This window comes from Schistocerca nitens, chromosome 1, assembly GCF_023898315.1.
Source record: "Schistocerca nitens isolate TAMUIC-IGC-003100 chromosome 1, iqSchNite1.1, whole genome shotgun sequence".
NCBI classification, from domain to species: domain Eukaryota; kingdom Metazoa; phylum Arthropoda; class Insecta; order Orthoptera; family Acrididae; genus Schistocerca; species Schistocerca nitens.
The window spans coordinates 392,267,156-392,288,198 of NC_064614.1; the positions used below are offsets into that span (position 1 = coordinate 392,267,156).

The following is a 21,043-nucleotide window of genomic DNA, read 5'->3' on the forward strand; positions in this document are numbered from 1 at the left end:
CATGACGTCAGGTCTGAATGCACCCTTAAAAGACGCACGTCGGCAAGTAGTACAGTGTTACAATAACGTTGACCGGTAAATGTATCGTTTTCAGTGATCTCTCCTCACAACATAATACCCGGACCACCAAAACGATTATGTTCGACAATGTTCCTAGCTTTACTACGTGATCCCACCTCCCGTCTTGCGATGGTACGTAATGCACCCAGGAACTCAGTCGAACATTGTAAGGCAGTGTACTTTCTGTCACAACACTGTCTACAACACTAGGAGAAAGGACGATCTTCACTATTCAAGGTTAAATCTAACTTTGGCTCAGAAGGGGGTAAATTATGCTGCTACAAAAGTCTTTGGTGACTTACCTAATAGCATCAAAAGTCTGACAGATAGCCATATAGCATTTAAAAGGAAATTAAAAGAATTTCTTAATGGCAACTCCTTCCACTCATTATATGAATTTTTGGATATATTAAGTGGGTAATTTCCCAACTTCCACAAAGAAAATAAAAATATTGAGTGTCATGTAATATTTTGTCTAATGTAATATCTTGTATAGACACCTTTTATTAATCTGACACGTTGCACATCATTACGAAGTGTCGTATTCATGATCTATGGAACAAGTACTAATCTAATCTAATCATATGAAATCTACATAGACTGTTGATGGGTCGGTCAAACGACATGTAGTTATTAGTATCAGTTCTAAAATACGGTACCCTCCACTAATAAATTAGAACAAAAGTGACCTTTGTTACTCATCATTAAAGCTGTCAGTGGCTCAGAAGGAGTTCAACATGCAAAAACAACAATTTGTGGTGATCTGCGCAATAACATTACATGTATAAGAGATAGCAAGGTAAGTTTTAAATCTAACCTAAAATCATTTCTTCCGGATAAATCCTTATATTTCGTAGATAGGAGGAAAAAACTAAGTTGTGAGCGTAGCTGCATGAATAAGGCTGAAAATAATATATAATTAATATTAAAACTAATCATACATACATATCCTGTAAATTGACTAATTCCAAGCAAGTATGATAAAAGAAACCGTTCAAATTCTTTATCTGACATATAATTAACTCTACTGTTCCGCTTTTGCAAGTAGACTCACTTAGCTGAGACACTTTGGAGAGCCTCATCAGCCCAGCACCACAGTTTCGTATAACAACAGGATCTTCCGCAAAATACAATAATCGGTTTCATGTGTAAAACATGACAGCAATAGGTTTTATGCTGAAAACAGATACGTCCTAAGTTCTAAATAGTATAATAACTGAGAAACTAGTAATTCGATTTTTCATTAGTGGAATTCGTTGAAACGGTCTCGTTTGGAACTCACTACTAGCAGCAGAAATTACTGCAGTTCCATTTGAAAAAGCGAAGTTTACCCCGCTATCTCTGTAATTAAAATATCAAATAAAAGAGATTATACGGTTTCGAAAATATTTTAGGTGAACTGCTTTGCTGAATCACTCTGCAAACATTATGCTCTCTCCACTTAAGGTAAGCAGACAAAAAATTAGTCACCTTCGTCCTGACAGTATTCAACGCCCGTACAAGCACTGATAAAAGCTGCGATTTACTGTGAGGTGAATTGGGGGAGGATGTCGGAGATACCAGTGACCAACAGCTCTTACTGCGATAGCGCACACAGGTCTTTTACAATGCGTGGACTACCAAGTATCTCTGTCTAATTTTCCAGACCAAGTGGAATTTGTATTGGCATTGACTGACTGTTCCGTCGGTTAATGGTAGAATATTTTATAAATTACGAATGAAACACACACAACTCTGATGTAATATTCCATAACATTTTTTATTTATTTGAGAACCGGCAGTTGCGCTATCATCACGGACAAAGATAAGTATGTGATGCAGTGAAATAGTGTTGGATTAAAGATTTTATACTAATGCTTATACAGAGTATTTCCATTTCCAGAGATGAAAAAATTAACATTAGAATTAGGAATGAAACAAGAGGAGTTATTTCAGATTAAATGCGATGTAGGATTATTTAAGAAAAATAAAATATGTGACACATTAACTAATTAACTATAGACAAATTACAACAGTTGTATATAGAAGTAAATAACTGAATAATAAATTTTCGATGACATGTTCCAAGATGTGCCTGAACAAAATAATCTTGTCTTTAATAGGTCCTAAATTACAAACAGATCAGATATAATTGGGATATTATGCACAAGAGTGAAGCAGCTGTGATTAAACGAAGTAAAGAAAAATTTAACACAATGGGAGAAATTATGGTAACTGAAATGAAGGAAAGAGGGCGTGTAAGTAAGAAGTGTAACTTACAACATGACCTGGATGGGATGATGACTATTATCTGCGGTTAGAAGTGGCGAGTAGGGGAACTGTGTCTTGTCATTTAGTATTAAGCTAGGGTAGATGGATATCTGTTTATTCATTACAATTATTTCAAGGCATTTATTGTTCGATTATTTACTTCTATGTACAACTGTTGTAATTTGTCTGTAGTTCATTAGCTAATGTGTCACATATTTTGTTTTTGTTAAATAATATCGCATTTACACTGAAATAATCCCTCTTGTTTCATTCCTAATTGTAGCATTAACTTTTTCATCTCTGGAAATAGAGATACTCTGTACATGGACTAGTTTAAAATCTTTGATCCAAAAAAGTTTCACTGCATCACATACTTGTCTTTGTAACTGATGGCGTAACAGCTGAAAACTGGTTCGTATAACAAATAATTATTGTAGTAGAATATTACATTAGTGTTGTGTGTGTTTCATTTATAATGAATGTATATTTATCCCTTCAAGTTTTTCCGGCCAATCAGCCTCACATTAGCCGAATGTAAGAAATTGTTGCTATGTTGGAGTGGTTTACTCGACCTTCTTAGGGTTAATGCTGGACTGGTTCCCTTACAAACCGTCACTGTAATATTCTGTCTCATCGTTGTTCAGTACGAGTCAATCTCCAGCTGTGGTGTGACTTCCTGAATGAACGTGACTGCAGAATTACTGTGCTAGGTGACGTGCAGACAGGAAAACAGTTGTGTACTTCATTTCGAAGCAGCTGTTCTTATTCAGAGTACACGTCGCCACAATCAAGAGTCCTGTTTCCCTGGATCTACCTGCATTCAGAACTTCGCAGAAGCTCTTCAAATGCCACTACCCCTTGCAGACAACCGTCCTGGGCTCCGCGGGAACCACAACGCTCCACATGATTCACATATAGTCAGAAACGTGATTTCTGCCACCACGTAAGACATTTTCGGCAGTCCAGTTTGAAACCCTGGTACGTATCTTTCTTAACATACCTGTATTATGTCTAGTAGTATGAAGTTGATGAGATCCAGATTTTAGAAAGTGAAATACTTCAGGCGTCGAGAACAGGAAAGAATGGTAAATCACCGGGACCAGGCAATATCAATCTGGAGTGTCGGAAATATGGTGGTGACAAAATTGTGAAACTGATAACACAGCTCTTCAACAAAATGATACATGGAGATTCAATACCCAACGAGATGAAGCTAGGTTACATTAATACAATATCTAAGAAAGGGGATCGCAAAATTTGTTCAAACTATCGAGAAATTTGTTACAAACAGATGAATGAGAATTTTTGCGAAAGTAATTAAAAACGAACTGGAAAAAAATTTTAGAACCCAAGAAGAACAATGTGGATTCACGGCTGGGAGATCATGTGTAGACCATATTTTCACATTACGACAGATTTTGGAGAAACATAGGGAAAAATCAAAAAATATAGGATTAATTTTCATAGATCTAGAAAAAGCGTATGATACTGTTCCAAGAAAATTACTTTGGAGAGCACTACATATGGCAAACATAAACCCTTCCTTGATTAAAATAATACAACAGATGTATAAAGATAACATTTTCCAAGTGAAAGTTGGTAATAAGCTTTCACAGAAATTTAGAACAAGCAAAGGCCTTTACAGGGCTGTCCCATGTCACCATCATTATTTAAAATCTATATAGATATTAGCCTTAGAACATGGTCTCGTAAATGAAATAGTATGGGATTAGAAATAAGAGATGGAGTTTACCTACATCATTTATTATTTGCTGAGGATCAAGTAGTCGTAGCACAGGATGGGGATGCTAACTATATGTGCAATCAACTAGCAGCAGCATACAAAACTTGGGGTTTGAAGATTAATTACCAAAAAACAGAATACTTGACTAATGATTCAGATGAGCTATACATTGAAGGAAAGAAAATCAAAAAAATAAACACTTTCTGTTATTTGGGATCTATTTTAGAAATCAAGGGAAAATCAGAGTCAGAAATCAATAAAAGAATTAGTAGCGGACGGAGGGTCATTGGGATGCTTAACTCAGTCTTATGGAGCAGGAATGTAATGAGCAGAACTAAAAAATTAATATACAAATCCATATTAGAGAGTGTGGTTCTGTATGGAACGGAGACCTGGACAATTAACATGTAGGACATTAAAAAATTACAAGCTCTAGAGATGGACTTTTGGAGAAGATCGGCAAGAATCTCCAGGAAAGAAAAGATAAGGAACACCGAAGTAATAAGGAGAATGGAAATAAAAGAAAGAATATATGATGTAATGGATACGAAGAAATTACAGTGGTACGGGCATGTACGACGAATGGAGAAAACCAGAACACCAAAATTGATACTGGAGTGGGAACCGGAGGGGAGAAGAAGAAGAGGACGACCTATGACCACCTGGCTCCAAAATGTACAGCATACAATGAGGAGAATGGGCGCAGAGGAAGAAGACACACAAGATCGAAACACCTGGAGAAATATTTTGAGAATATAGTTTAAGAACGCTTATTGTTTGTATTGTAATTTCCAAGTAAATTATTATGTTGGAGATAAGCCTCTGTAATGAGGAAAAGCTCAAAATAATAATAAAAATATAGTATTTTATTTCGTAGATTATATGTACACTTAACGTACTTCAGTGACAACAAATTTCTGACGCAACTAGTTTCTTCTCTACAACGTATTCTAGTATTACGTACGTCCTTGGTTCCGAAACTAAAGTTTTAGAAAACTTGATGACGTGATTTTGTTTGCATGATGCTCTCTCTAACTGCACTAGTAGTCTCATTTTGTTCTTGTGTGTTTTGTTTTCCAGGTATGTTACACTATGTGATAAAAAGTATCCGGACAACCCCAAAATCATACGTTTTTCATATTAGGTGCATTGTGCTGCCACCTACTACCAGGTACTCCATAACAGCGACCTCAGTAGTCATTAGACATCGTGAGAGAGCAGAATGGGGCGCATCGCGGAACTCACCGACTTAGAACGTGGTCAGGTGATTGGGTGTCACTTGTGCCATACGTCTGTACACGAGATTTCCACACTCCCAAACATACCTAGGTCCACTGTTTCCGATGTGGTACTGAAGTGGAAACGTTAAGGGGCACGTACAGCACAAAAGCGTACAGACCAACCCCGTGTGTTGACTGACAGAGACCGCCGACAGTTGAAGAGGGTGGTAAAGTGTAATAGGCAGACATCTATCCAGGCCATCACACAGGAATTCCAAGCTTCATCATGATCCACTGCAAGTACTATGAGAGTTGGGCGGGAGGTGGGAAATCTTGGATTTCATGGTCGAGTGGCTGCGCATAATCCACACATCACGCCGGTGTAAGGACACCTCGCTTGGTGTAAGGAGCGTAAACATTGGACGATTGAACAGTTGAAAAACATTGTGTGGAGTTACAATCCACGGTACACGATGTGGCGATCCGATGGGAAAGTGTGGATATGGCGAATGCTCGGTGAACGTCATCTGCCAGCGTGTATAGTGCCAACAGTAAAATTCTGAGGCGGTGGTGTTATGGTGTGGTCGTGTTTTTTATGGAGGGGACTTGCACCCCTTGTTTTTTTGTGTGGCACTATCACAGCACAGGCCTACACTGATGTTTTAGGCACCTTCTTGCTTCTCACTGTTTAACTCGGGGATGGCGATTGCATCTTTCAACACGATCGAGCATCTGTTCATAATGCACGGCCTGTGGCAGAATGGTTACACGACAACAACATCCCTGTAATGGATGGCCTGTACAGAGTCCTGACCTTGGGATGTTTTGGAACGCCGACTTGGTGCCAGGCCTCACCGACCGACATCGTCAACTCTCCTCTGTGCAGCACTCCGTGAAGAACGGGCTGCCATTCCCGAAGACACTCTCCAGCACCTGATTGAACGTATTCCTGCGAGAGTGGAAGCTGTCATCAAGGTTAAGGGTGGGCCAACACCATATTGAATTGCAGCATTACCGATGGAGGGCGTCACGAACTTGTAAGTCATTTTCAGCCAGGTGTCTGGATACTTTTGATTACATATCTCATGTAAACTCGAGTCCTAGATACCACAGTTACTCTGCTTTTTCTGTTTGCTACACTATGGGTTTTCGGCACATGTCATCTTGTTTCTGATACTGTTTGTTATTTTCGTCTTCTGTTCCTTTTCTTAAATCCAATTCCGAGTTATGCTGTCAGTTAATTTCATTTAACGGATCTTCTAAATCCTTTCTAATTTCACCTCTAATGACAATGTTATCTGTGGGACTCTTTTATTATTATTATTCTTTCTCATTCAATGGTGCCGCTTTGATTTGAAAAATAATCGGGAGTAATGAATCGTATCCTTTAATACATCTCATTTAACACTAAGTTGTATTTCTTGAAGCTTCTCTTTCGGCTCTGAGTTTGTAATTTTTATTATTTCATTAGAAATTAGCAATTTAGCATTGCTGTAAAGACAGTAATCTGGCGAGGTGTCTGGAAAAGTAATTTATTAAGACAACTCGAGTTGTCTTTCCAAGTATAATTTGCACCACAAAGGTAAAAGAATCGTAGTATGTCCACTGAAACTTATCTTTGATAAAAACGAGCCAAAATGTTTCGAATTATAAAGTATACTGACGGAAAAAGAAATCGCAACACCAAGAAGAAGTTGTGCGACGTAAATGATAGTTGGTAGGAGCGTTTCTACATCTGAAAGGTAATTTCTGCTCAAATTTCGGACCAGCTGCGCCACTATGAAGATGCTAATCAAGCTTCTCGTAGCCCCATTACACGATCCTCCCCGTCCTTCCATTCCCTCTCCGCCTTCAATTTATGTATAACGCATTAACAGCTGAGAATTCTGCGTAATGTCTGTTCTTTCGAACATGTCCGAAAGAACGCACACCACGCAATCATATAATTATTATGTTTCATTGACCAAGTGACAGGTCGTAACAGAGTTATTCGTTATGTACCGATTACTCAGACCACAAGATATTTAAGTATGATTGTTACTTTGTAAGGTATTTGAGCCGTGCTCACTCCCAACTATGCGTTTTCGTGAACTTGGCTGTCTATATGTGTTTGGTTTCCCGCCCTTGTAGCGGTTACGCCGTGGTTCTTCTTCCTTCTACGTGTGGCAGCAGCGATGTGTATCGATATTTGCACCGTGTACTATCTTGGGTTTTGTGCATATAGTTTCTGGCTAGGGGGTCTGCGGGCAGTCGGTCGGTTGCTGTGGACCAGGGAAGTTATCTCCGAGCGGTGCAGTAGGCTGGGTCCGCTGGCGGTCCCTGCGCAGTGCCGGAACGTGTGTGTAGCTATCCAATCGCTACAAGCTTCGTGATTCACCAACCGAGGACGTCAAAGTTGAGTAGTGGTTTCAAGTGCCCAAGCCACGTCCATTCACATTGTGTGGCTCGTTTCTGTGGTTCGTTGTTGGGGAGGTTTTCCTGTGAGCAACACCGAGTGTTTGTATCGCTGAAATTTAGCCACCATGCGGCAGAATTAACTATATTGGTTGACTACAATTCAAGTGCCCCAGCGGAATTTTCTACCTTGTTGTCGTTAGTGTTCAGGTTGCCTGCCCTGGACACTAACGTAATTTCAGGCAGTGTCCTTTCCTCACCTGTTGTCGCTGTCCAACACGGTGTGTAGTTTTGACAGCTTAATATATATACATATTTGACTGTCGATAATCACGCCCGTAACATTTTGTGTTTGAATTCACGTTTACCGATTGGTGACAAGCAAGTCGTTTGTCGGTCGGTCCGTGGTTGTCCCTTAGTTGGGTTCCGACTGATCAAGTGTAGTTGGGCTCACCACCTGTCTCACCTAAGTGAACCAGGGCAGACCGACAGCCTGGAGTCTTCAGAATGCTGTTCTCTTTATTGTCTTTCCACCGATGTTTAATTGTCTGTTTATAATCTCTCATAGCCAATTATTCAAAAAATCTTGGTTTTACCGTGTTTTATGAAAGTAAGTTTGAATTCCGGCAAGTGGATATTTGCTGAAAGGTTATTGCTGTTGTGTTGTCTTTTCTTTTAGTCCGGTTTCAACTACTCAAAACTTAACGTTTACGGCTATATTTTTTTAAATTTTGGAAAATTAATTGTGGGCCTTCTGCCTTGGAACCTTTCTCTTAAAATTACCTTTCAAGCTTAAACATTGCGGCATTCTTCCTTTGAAAAGTTACGGTAATTTATTTTATAAACTTGAAAATTTTACTGTGGGTCTTCAGCCGTTTGTATTGCATCATGTTTATGTTTGTCTATCCACCCTTGCCTTGAGGCTTTCAGCCTAGCTGTGATTATATATATATATATATATATATATATATATATATATATATATATATATATATATATATATAATTTTTTTATTTATTTGTAATTGTAACTGCGTGGTTTCAGTCACTTGAAATTTACCTTGTTGATTTTTAAGATTTCTTGTTTGCAGGCGTTCAGCCGTGAAATATTTGGAGTCTGAAACTCGTAGTTGTAAAAGTTCAGCTATGTGCCGCTTGGTTGTCAACGTGTTATTAAATTACAATAAATTACAATTTTAAGATGAAACTGATCCCAACCTTATTTGGCCCTTTCCACAATCCAAGTCACCTGTTCTGCCCAGCGGGTTTAGCGGGCGTATCAGTATTACTGATGACGTGTGAGAATCTTGCGATTAAATTTTCAAGGCGAATGTATTCTAGCCGATTGTCTCGTTAAAATAACACTTGCTCTTCTTGTGTTCGAGGCATAAAATGCACTTCGTGGCTTGCAGTGTACTATAGAGAAGAGAAGCATGGCTGATAGAAGAGGAGTGGTGATGGTGGTCATGGTGGTGGTGGTGGTGGTAGTGGTGGTGGTGGTGGTACTCACTCAAAGAACTCGCGGGCGGGGCTGACGGAGCGGTTGGTGCGCGCGAGGGAGAAGACGGGCGTGCAGTCGGCCGTGTTCCACGGGTTGTCGCAGCTCGTCCACGGCAGCTCCGAGCGGAACGACGCGAACAGGTAGTAGACCGCCCAGCCGATGATGGTGTTGTAGTACATGCCCATGTACACGTCGATCAGGCAGATGGCGTAGCCCACACCTGCAACACCGCGACCGCGCTCCGTTACAGTCCGCTCCGGGCTGTTTCCCTGCGCGGAACAAGTGTAACGTATATTGTGTGTCTCGTCCCTGCCCCTTCTTCTAAAACAAGCCCAAAGGCTTTCTCTAATAATATACTGACGAAAAAAATTAGTTACACCAAAAAATAATTAATGCAGGGTAATGAAATTTCAGGAATACATTTGTCCATGCAACATATTTAAGTGATAAATTGCAAGATCACAAGTTAGTGTAAGTGCAAGATAAGCCGTTGGAAATGTGAAATGCAAGTACATTAGTAACCGGTGTAATCGCCAGAATGTTGAAGGCAAGCATGCAGACGTCCATGCAATTCCTTGTACAGGTGCCGGATCTCAGTTTGTGGAATGGAGTTCAATGTCTCTTGCACTAGGTCGGCGAATACATAGACCGACGATGTCCCATATGGGCTCGATTGGAGACAGATCTGGTGATTGGGCAGTCCAGCCACACAGACAGATTGGTTCCAGACTCTCAACTGGTTTCCTTCTAACCAACAGACAACTGTCTCTGGCACCGATACAAAACCAGCTTTCATCAGAAAACACAACAGACCATCGCACTGCCCCCAGTGAGATTTCGCTTGATACCGCTAAGTCGGAAATGGTGGCGGTTTGGTGTCAGTGGAATGCATGCTACAGGGCGTCTGCCCCGGAGCTGTCCATGAAGTAAACGATTTGTAACAATCCAATGTGTTACTGTGGTGCCAACTGCTGCTCAAATTGCTGCTGTAGATGTAGTATGGTGCCACAGCCATATGCCCAACACTATGGTCTTCTCTCTCGGTAGTGGCACGTGGGCATGTGCAGCCCGGTTTTCTTGCTATCGCACATTCTCGCCACCGCCACTGCTAGCAATCACGTGCAATGGCTGCATTCACGACAAGTCTTTCTGCAGTATCGCACAAGAACCATCGCGCTAGTCGTAGCCCTATTACACTACCTCGTACAAACTCAGTGAAGCGTAGATAATCGCGTCTTTGCCACCTTAAAGGCGTTCTTGACCAACATCAGCTCACCACGTCCAGTTTCAAAGTGTAACCAACGCTCACGACCGTTACAGAGTGTATTTGAAGCAAAGCTGATCTGGATCCTCTGGGCTCTTAAGCAACTGGCTCGAAATGTGAACAGACATCATCTTTCATATGTTGAGACATGCCTACAAACTTCTGTGTCTGTCGCACAACTCCTTCTTGGTGTTGCGATTTTTTTCTGTCGGTGTACAAACGCCTACATTTATCCATATTATTCTGAAATCAGGGTCCAAAGTCCAGGTTTTGACGTTCCCCAACACCTATTTAAACAGCGACTAGTAACTTACTCGCCTCTCTACTGAAGAATACTAACGCATGACACTGCAGAGACTCTTGACTAAGATGTAGGCGTTTCAAAACCTGGCGGGGCAAGTAATTTTCGTTGCCGATCAAATAAAATATTCACAACTTTCATGCCGCGTCAGTTGGTTATACATTCACGAGGTTTCGGTCGAGTGCTCTCCGTCCATTGTCAAGAGGTAGTCGAGTTGGTTACAGCTTGACGATGGCCAAGGAGCATCCGGTGGATAGCTCGCGGATAACCGGCAAAAAGGAGAGCTCCTTGGCCATGGCGGGCCAGTCGGGACGAACTGACTGTTCTGTCGTTCTGCGCCAACGGCGTCATTGGATACGGTTTGGAGGGGCATGGGATCAATGCACCACTCTCGCGGCCGTTGCCGGCTTTCTTCACCTTGGAATCGGTACTTTTCATTCAGGTAATCTCTCAGTCGATCTCAAGAGGTTGAGTGCACCACGACCAGTCGTCCCACCAAGCAAAAGTCCTATGAATAACCGGGAATCGAGCCTGGGTCTTCCAGATAGCAGCCAGACACGAGCTATAAAGGCAGACTCTTGAATATACCGGGTCTATCAAAAGTAATAGCGAGTGTATCAAAATTCATAGCGAAAAGTGACACAGGTGAAAGTATACGATGCTAGAAGCAAAAAGTTCCATCAACGATATGTCTGAAAACGAACCATTAGCGTTATAAAATATGGCCGCAAATGACTACAGTATGAAACATTGTCTTAGTATAAATGTATCTGAAATGTAAACGTTTAGATGAACCCTGTAAGTAATTGGGCTCAAATTTCGTCCATGGGCTACGGTTGAGGAATGTGGTACACACATGATGAGGCACCAGCACATGTGGTTGCTGATGTAAGACACCTAACACTCCGATATGATCGAAGATGTACTGGTCGAGCAAAGCGTCTTCCTTGGCCTCCAACACTACCTGATCTCAAACCTCTGGATTTTTCTGTTTTGAATCTTGATGTATACAACATTCCCGTTGATGCGACTGAAGAACAGAATCGAAATTGTGCTGTCTTATCAAGCTTCATTAAATGATCTGACGGTGAAAGAATTCTTATCTCAATACAGAGACGCGTGCAGTATTGCATTCAAACGCGAGGAAGACTCGTGGAGCACATCCTTCAAGGACTGGACAGTAAACTTCTGAAGTAGTATTGAATTTATCGATGAGGTAGACCATGTGTGAAATCTGAGACCATTTATATGGGGTCATAACCGAAATTTTTACGTTTCGAATACATTTGCATTAAGTAGGGCAATCTTTGAAATTTTGACACAACAGTGCTTTGTAATGCAGGCGCGTTTTCCGGTTCGTATTTATTTAATACAGGATGTACAATATACATATATATAACTCTTTGAGATTTGTTGTAACAACATTTCCCTATTATTTAATTTATAAAAAATATATATTACTTTTATTTAAAAAAGCGGTTTATAAAAACAGACGCATATTCCAATACAACGTTGTGTCAAAATTTTAAAGCATTCGGTCAAAAGCTTTCGAAGATTTGCGATTAGGAGCATTTATATTTTCTGTACACGTACATAGATATTCGTTTCTTCAAAATCTCAAATCTCCGAAAGTTCTTCACGGATAATTCTGAAATTTTGACCCAAAATTGCATTCGAATACTCACGAATATACCTACTGGAACGTCATCTCATAACAGTAGCTCTCGTTTGCTGTGACACAAACTACTGTTACCCTCTGGGGGGTTTCGAGTTTTGACCGTGCGTGTGTCTAACGGATAAAGTAACGGACAGTAATCTCGAATGTAGTGTAATTAAAAGAAAACTAAACAGGCTTTACTTTGGGGGGACAATGAAAATAGAAACGTTCATATGAATGAAACAATAAACGGTCGCCAGCCTAATTAGGCATATTAATTTGAAACATTAAGTTTAAAGAAACTTAATATCAGTTGTCGTAGTGACTTTCATTAAGATTCCCGTTGAATGGCATACTGGATACACATGAACACATGATGATCTGAGTTGTGGGTTACAGTAGTTACCATTAATGCACAGACCAGTAATCATAGAAAGCAAGATTGTATTCCACTCATAATAGTAACAGTTACAAGTACTGAGATGTTACTGCAGGAAACACTGAACTAAGGTTGGGCATGAAATGCTTTCTGACTTAACTGGCATGAAAATACCGGAAATAAAATTAAATAATACTACAATTACACAATTTATATCCTCATTTATGGAAATGCATCAGATTGCTCTAGTAGCGACAATATTCCATTTGTCTTTCTAATATGAGGAGAATATAGTGGGGACCCATATGCTGATGCTGTCTCAATAGGCAACCCTATTATTATTCCAGAAGCAAAGTTCAATTCCACCAAAAATAATTCTTAGTCCCACCTGGAATAATTTATGTTTTCATTCTTCAAAACAATTACTCAACACTGAACTCGATCAACCTCAACAGAATTATTCATGATTGCATTCAAGGCTAAATTACGTTTCAAGTAAGTCTAATTTAAGTGCCTTTTTCATCACCTGTGAAGCAGGCATTTTAGACAATAACATTTATACACTCTGGCACTGAACTTTTGCACATTTAATAAACAGAAACGAATCACTATTTTGATATAAACAGGATACTCGGTATTCTGCATACTTTGGAGGGGATCTTGCATCGGTTCATGATTAGGATAACGTTAGGGTTCAAACACAGGTTTATAACACTTGGATTACTATTTAAAACACACAAATTATCCGGTCCGTGCTATAATAAATATCTCTGAGTCGGAAGTTGGTGGACCAGTGGCAAAATAGTGGTGGCAAGCGACGTGGCGGCTAACGGTACTCACCGATCTTGATGTTGAATGCTCTTTGCTATTTCTTCTTGGCGACAGATTTTTATCGTATTAGAGCCATTCTTTATTGCCAAGAGTATGATGCAACAGCCAAATCCACATCCGAGGCAAATTTCCATACAAAATGGCTTCCAAATGCCTCCCTTGCACCCTCGACGTGTACCGTGCACTTCCGTTGCGGAGGGGGGTTCCCTACAGCTTTTACATTTCACAATACAAGTTCCCTAAGCGTGAAACAGTTTCCAATATACAAATTTTTCTTTATGCGCATACATATATTATAAAATTTCATTATTTTTAAATGTCATTTACTTTTTCCACATGTACAATGTAAACTTTTAATTTCTTGTCACAAATCAATGACCTTAACCAGCAAAGAACAAACACTTCATAATCATAGATACACATTTACATAGTATATATTCGTGTTACAATCTGATATATGGTATAAAGGGGAAACTTTATAAAAATGTAAATTTTGTTTTGTTAAAAATCGTTAATATCCGAAACTTCTTCCCAAGCGCTTTTTAATTTTCACACAGCGTTGAACTCTAACGTGGGCGTGTTTATAGGTACCTAATTCTTTAACATATTATATTTAATATATGTAAATGTAACTGATTGTGAATGTTTTGTAACAGCGTTTCCCTGTTATTAAATTCACATAAATTTTTGTATTACATATATTTCAAAATAAGTGAGTAAAACACGCACGTATACCATTGGAAAATTGTGCCAAAATTTGAAAGCAATCGGTCAACAACTTCCGGAGATTTGCAACTAGCAACATCTATATTTTCTATATAAGTACAGACGTAGATGTTCGTTTCTTCAAAATCTCAGATATCTGATAGTTCTTCATGCAAGGCTTTGAAATTTTGACGCAAAGTTGCATTCGAATAATAAAGTGTTTCTATATACCTGTTGGAACGCCATCTGCTATATATGCTAGAAGAGGAGAAAAGTTATAAAAATATAAATGTTGTTTTGTTCAAAATCGTTAATCTCCGAAAGTTCTTGACAGATTGTTTAATAATTTTGACCGAAGACATTGATATATGTCTCAAAAACCACGCATCGGATCAATAAGTGTTACAATTATAATTTGTTTGTCTCGGAGGGAAACCACACTCGACCCACCACCCCGTGTGTGGGTGGCGGGAGGCAACTTTGAAATCTTCAATGGGAACTCTCGTTTTTTTACTGCACATTACTGTTTTACGACAAAATCTGCATACATTTTGTCTGAAGCATTTTCTTCGTTTTGCCACAAGTGGGGGTGTAAACGGAGGAATAGAAATTGATACACAAAAGTAATTTACGACATGCTACTCAATGGCCCTTGAATATCCAATGGCACATGGGACCCCACCTCCACGTTACGACGGTAGAACAGGCCAGTATTTCTTAACTTCTAATTGGAAACACCACTCGCAACGTTGTATTCCTGCACGTAATGAACAGGGGACTACGCGACGTGCCACTGTGACTGTGGCTCGAGGCGAACGCTTCTCTAATTTTCCAATTAGAGTAAGTATTCAAATGTAGTGTCGTCAACTGCAGTACATTTAGTGATCCGCTTTTCAAATGACAGTACACAGGACAGAAGCATATTTGCGGGAATGTCAGCACAGACTTCGACCATGTGTTCACGGCCTGTTGGCACTTGCTGGTACACCTTATCTTTTTAATATCGCCACAGAAAGAAATCTGATGACTTCAAAATTGGCAACCTAGCCGGCCAATTAATGGAGCCTCCTATGCCGATCCACCGATCAGCGCAAACACGGTCGCAAATACCTTCCGTGCTTCAGCTGTGTAATGCGCTCGGTAACCGTCTACTGAAACCAAATACGTCGTCGAACGTCAAGGGCAACATTCTGCAGCTGTACCGGTAGTTCCTGCTCCAAAAACGTTCAATATTTGTGTCTATTCACCGTGCCGTCGATAAAATATGGAACACTGAGTTTGTTCCCCATGATGCCACACTATATGTTAACCGACCAAGGACGTTGATGGTCAACTTGCCGTAATCGGTTGCGATTGTGTACAGTCCAGTAATGCATGTTATGCCGGTTAACGCTTCCATGGTTTGAAAATGTAGACTCGTCTGAAAACAGTACCTCGGCAAAGAATGTAGGGGTCGTGTGTATTTGTTGACGTGTCCATTCACAAAACATTACCCGGTTATGGAAATCGGCGTCATGAAGTTCCTGATGCAGTGACACGTGGATGATACTTATCATGTGGTATGAATGATACTTATGACGATGCAGTATTGTGACAATCCTGCCTACGGACACACCGGAATCGCGGCATGATTGCCGGCCGTTTATCCGTGGGTTGTGGGCCGTTAGAACAGCTTTTACATTAGCTTCTCCTGTAATAAGTTTGCTTCGTTTCCTTTTGCCGTCTGTACGCTGCCATCGGACATAAAGGTGTTCACAGCCCTGTATAAGACGAACGAGAGCAAGCTTTCTCTAGAAAACTCTCTGCATACAAGGCACCAGCAGCATCAACATTTCTTCTACATTCTTCGTAAATCAGGATCATTTAATTTTTTTCTTTTGTGGTTGCAACATTTCTCCAAATATAGGTAGGTGTAGAGGCAACAGACAGTACGCAAGTACTGTAAAGTTTAGAGCCACTACCTGTTCTACGTCTCCACGGTACGCGGCTTCGGTCGCAGTCTACTGCCTCTTATGATACGTAGTAGTTCGCTACACGGCCACGGAGACGCGTCGTGTTCAACAGGTCGCAATAATACAACGTTGTGAACGGGGTTTCCAATTAGATGTTAAGAAATACTGACTAGTGCTACTCCTGTAGCATAGAGCTGGGGTCCCAAGTGCCACTGGATATTCTAGGGCCATTGAGTAGCACGTCGTAAATTACTGTTGTGTACCCACTTTTATTCCTCCGATTACAGCACCATCTGTGGCGAAATGAAGAAAATGCTTATGTACATTTTCCCGTAGAATCGCAATCTGCAATTAAAAAGGGAGTTCCCATTGAATATTTCAATTTTTGCCCCCCGACACACACGCACGGGGTGGGGTGGCGGATAGACTGTGGTATCGTTGTATGTCCCCCTCTGAAACAAACAAATTGGAATAATGAAGTTTTTTGTTCCGGTGTGTAGGCTTCAAGATATTTCAGTGTCTTCAGTTAAAGAGAACACCATGTATAAATAAAGGGATAATATGTTTACCAAAAATCTAAAAATGTACCTTTCCGATGTACTTCAAATTTTTACACGTTAGTGTGATAAACATTTATACGCATGTAGACTATACAATAGTGAACGTTGTTGGAAAACAGGAAAGTTGTATTTATGGCTCATTGGCTTCTGATTAGAATACTACTAGAGAGGAGGGAGCAGAAGATGGACAGATGAAGGTGGGAGAAGGTGATGACAGAGAGGAGAAAGAGAAGGTGTAGCGAGAGATGGAGAAAGAGAAGGGGGAACAGATGGACAAAGAAAGGGGCGGGGCATATGGACAGAGGAGAGAAGGATATGACAACGTATATCCAATTCCCATACATGTTATAAACGTGTGATTTCTCTTTTCCATTTACGAAGACTGAGCGACAGCAAAAGATGGCCGGTTAGTTGCTAGTATCTCATATTGATATCAGTGTCACCTCGTAATCATACATCCGGAATTATCTAGCAAACAGTTCGTTTACTAACCAATATTCACTGGATCGTTTTTGCTTCTGTTGTACATTTTCAACAGCGTCAATTTTCGTTATTAATTATGATACACCCTGTGAAGCTACCTGGCGTCCCTGGAAGCCCGAGAAATTTCATTCTATCATATTGCTACAATACCGGCCATTCACAGGTTTCACTGCTAGTATTGGGCCAACAAAGGGAGGATGGTTGGTAGAGTACTGTTACCAGGCTTTGTGCAAATGTCCTGGTTTAGATACCAAACCTCTCCGTAATGTCTCATGGAGTGACCACATGTGACACGACTGATAGTGTTCCCTCCGTTGGATGGGGACATTAAGCTCCGTGGTTCTCTTGTTGCAGTTCAAAGTGCGATGTGACTGGGTCTCACCCTGTCCCTTGCACTCACCCACAACAATCCAAAGGCAAATTTGCACTCTACCAGCACTAATCAGTCAGCCACACGACACGGATATACATGTCCACTTGACACTTCGTAACAGGTGGGAGAAAGGTAAAGACAAAGCACCTCCGCTAAGAAATTGTACGTGACATCGATTGCGTTATCCGCCCGCAACATTCATTTCCTTAGTACGATACTGACTTAGATGACTAGTAACTTGAGAAATTTTCTGGAATCAGTGGATGTACACCAGCAGTCTTCCCGTCACTCTGTTCCACTGTATGCTCTTACATCCATATCTCCATGTATGTTCCATAAGCCACTGTAAAGGACAACGTGGGATACTTCTCATCAAAATCAGCCAGTCGCTAACTTGTTCCATTCGGTTATGAAGTGTCTTAAGAAAAGATTCTCCGTTTACCTCTACATCCTGTCCAACCTTCATTACGTTATTTCAACATCCCTGCGATGGAGGATGTACAAGTGCTGGACAGCTTCTCAAATCAACTCAGTAGTGTTCCCCGACGACAACTTCGCCTTTATACCACAGATTCAATTTCAGTTTATAAAATTCTTCTCGGGTATGCAGCCGGATCATGACGTCTTCAAGACACAATATTTCTGCGGTCCAACTGGCCGCCATCATCAGGTGAGAGCGCTGGTGCACAATCTCGCCGGAACTGACTTCCCAGCGCAAGCGGCAGCCCATATATAGGCCGCAGAAGGCCCACAACGCGTGCGCGAAAAGGTGCCGTAGCTGCCCTCTAGTGCAGTAAACATGCCGCGCCGCCGGTGGTGGAAAGAGGCGAAATCGAGATATCGCTGTCAAAAATAAAAGAAAATTAAAAAATTCTATTCCGACGATTGAGACGCAGACCGTTGTTTTTTAATGTCGGATAACACCGGGTCCCAAGTCTTACTTAAAAGATAGCCCTTGTCTCTATTAATAAGATTGTCAGATAAACGAATCTCTATTGATTCTTTTAAAATACAGTCCCAATATCGAGATGCAGGGGCAACCATTTGTGTCGCATCATATTGCATTCTGTGTCCCTGGGTGAGACAGTGCTCCGCCACTGCGGATTTCTCGGGTTGAAGCAGCCGTGTGTGCCGCTGATGCTCAACACATCGGTCCTGAATGGTCCGGATCGTCTGACCAATGTAAGCCTTCCCACAGTGGCAAGGGATCTTGTATACACCGGGCTTCCTCAAACCCAAGTCATCCTTCACAGAGCCAAGAAACGCTCTAAGCTTGGCCGGCGGACGAAAAATACTTTTGATGTGATATCTTTTTAGAATTCTTCCTATCTTCGAGGAAATGCTCCCAGCAAAAGGCAGAAAAGCCACCGATTTGCAGGTATCTTCTGGTGGTTCAGGCGATGGTCCAAACTGGAAAGCACGACGGATCTGTTTATCTGTATAGCCATTCTGCTTGAACACAACCTTAAGGTGGTCCAATTCTTGTGTCAAGCTTTCTCCATCTGAAATGGCATAAGCTCTTCTCGCCAACGTTCGCAGGACCCCTGTACGCTGGAACGATGGATGACAGCTAGAAGCATGCAGGTAACGGTCCGTGTGCGTAGGCTTTCGATAAACACTGTGTCCCAGTGTCCCATCATCCTTTCTGTACACCAGAACATCCAGAAACGGAAGCTTTCCATCACTTTCCACCTCCATGGTAAACTTGATGCTAGGATGCAGGGAATTAAAATGATCTAGGAGGCGGTCAAGAGCCTCTCTCCCATGAGGCCACACCATAAACGTGTCGTCAACGTACCTCCAAAAACAGGTTGGTTTTAAGGACGCCGTCTTCAGCGCCATGTCCTCCAAATCTTCCATAAAAAGGTTGGCGACTATTGGGGACAGTGGGCTCCCCATAGCCACTCCGTCAGTCTGTTCAAAATATTTGTCATTGAATAAAAAGTACGTTGACGTCAGCACGTGGCGACAAAGCCTGGTTGTGTCCTCATCCAGTTTCTCACCAATTAATTGCAAGGATTCTTCCAGAGGAACCCGGGTAAAAAGTGACACGACATCAAAGCTCACAAGCAAATCGCAGGGACTAAGAGACAAGGACTTCAATCTATGAATAAACACCATAGAATTGGGAATGTGATGTTCGCATTTACCGACGTGAGGGCCAAGAACAGATGCTAAATACTTGGCTAGATTGTAGGTAGGAGCACCCAAGTTACTCACGATCGGACGAAGCGGGACCCCTTTCTTATGAATCTTGGGTAGGCCGTATAGTCTCGGTGGCACGGCAGCACCAGGACGAAGTTTTTTGAGAACGTCGTCAGGTAAAGAACTCTTCTTCAACAGTGAAAGCGTCTTCCGTTTTATCCGTTCAGTTGGGTCGTCCTGCAATGTTCTGTATGCTGAGTCCTCAAGTAAGAGATCCATCTTTCCCAGATAGTCATCACGTGACAGAAGAACCGTTGCGTTGCCTTTGTCGGCTGGTAGAACTATCAGATCCTCGTCTTCTCTAATGGATCGGACGGCTGCCCTTTCGAGAGAGGAGATGTTACTCCGTGGAGGCGGCGCCCGCCGCAATGTATGTGAGACCTCTTGCCTAATCTCTTCAGCTTGGCCCTCCGAAAGGTTGGACACTGCTTGTTCGACTGCACAGATGAATTCGGTGATAGGCACATTCCTCGGTGTAGGGGCAAAATTCAGGCCTTTCTCCAACACTGACAGTGTAGCGTCGTCCAGTTCTTTACTCGTGAGGTTAATCACTGTCCGTCGACGGGTGTCGTCATCAGATATCATAGGTTGAGAACAAAGCCGTTGAAACTTAGAAGACTGTTTCCTGACGGAGCTCCTATGCGTCCAATCTGATAGTGCCCAAGAAGAACTATCCACCCATTCCCAGGATGCATCCGACAGCAGCGACGATAACTCCAAGTGCACGAAAAGTAAATCCTTGGATATGAGATCCAGTTGTCTTCGAGTGAAGCGAATACGCTCCTTGACTAAGGCGAAACTGGCACGCTTCTTGATGTTGTTGGCCGTTTTCGTATCAATAAAATGCACAATTCTGGCAAACTTAGGTATCACTCTTCCATCGCGGCATCTCAGCAAAAAGGCGAGGGCACTCAGCAACTTGCCCTTCTTCTTACGAAGTTTATCAAACTTCTTCACGAGTTCCACCATCTCCTCCCCGTAGAGGCTTCTGATGTGACTACGAAGGCTTTCCCGGCGTAATAATTTATAAAATTCTTCTCGGGTATGCAGCCGGATCATGACGTCTTCCGAGAAGAATTTTATAAATTATTACGCCGGGAAAGCCTTCGTAGTCACATCAGAAGCCTCTACGGGGAGGAGATGGTGGAACTCGTGAAGAAGTTTG

At 41.5% G+C, this 21,043-nt stretch overlaps 1 protein-coding gene across 1 annotated transcript in view; it reads right to left on the bottom strand.

Moving 5' to 3' along the window:
* LOC126249090 (sodium-dependent serotonin transporter) overlaps positions 1-21,043 on the bottom strand; it is a 591,489-nt gene that overhangs the window by 336,877 nt on the left and 233,569 nt on the right. The window contains exon 3 of the mRNA XM_049950777.1: positions 9,178-9,388. Within this exon, the coding sequence (XP_049806734.1) occupies positions 9,178-9,388 (211 nt within the window). The remainder of the gene's footprint in view (positions 1-9,177; positions 9,389-21,043) is intronic.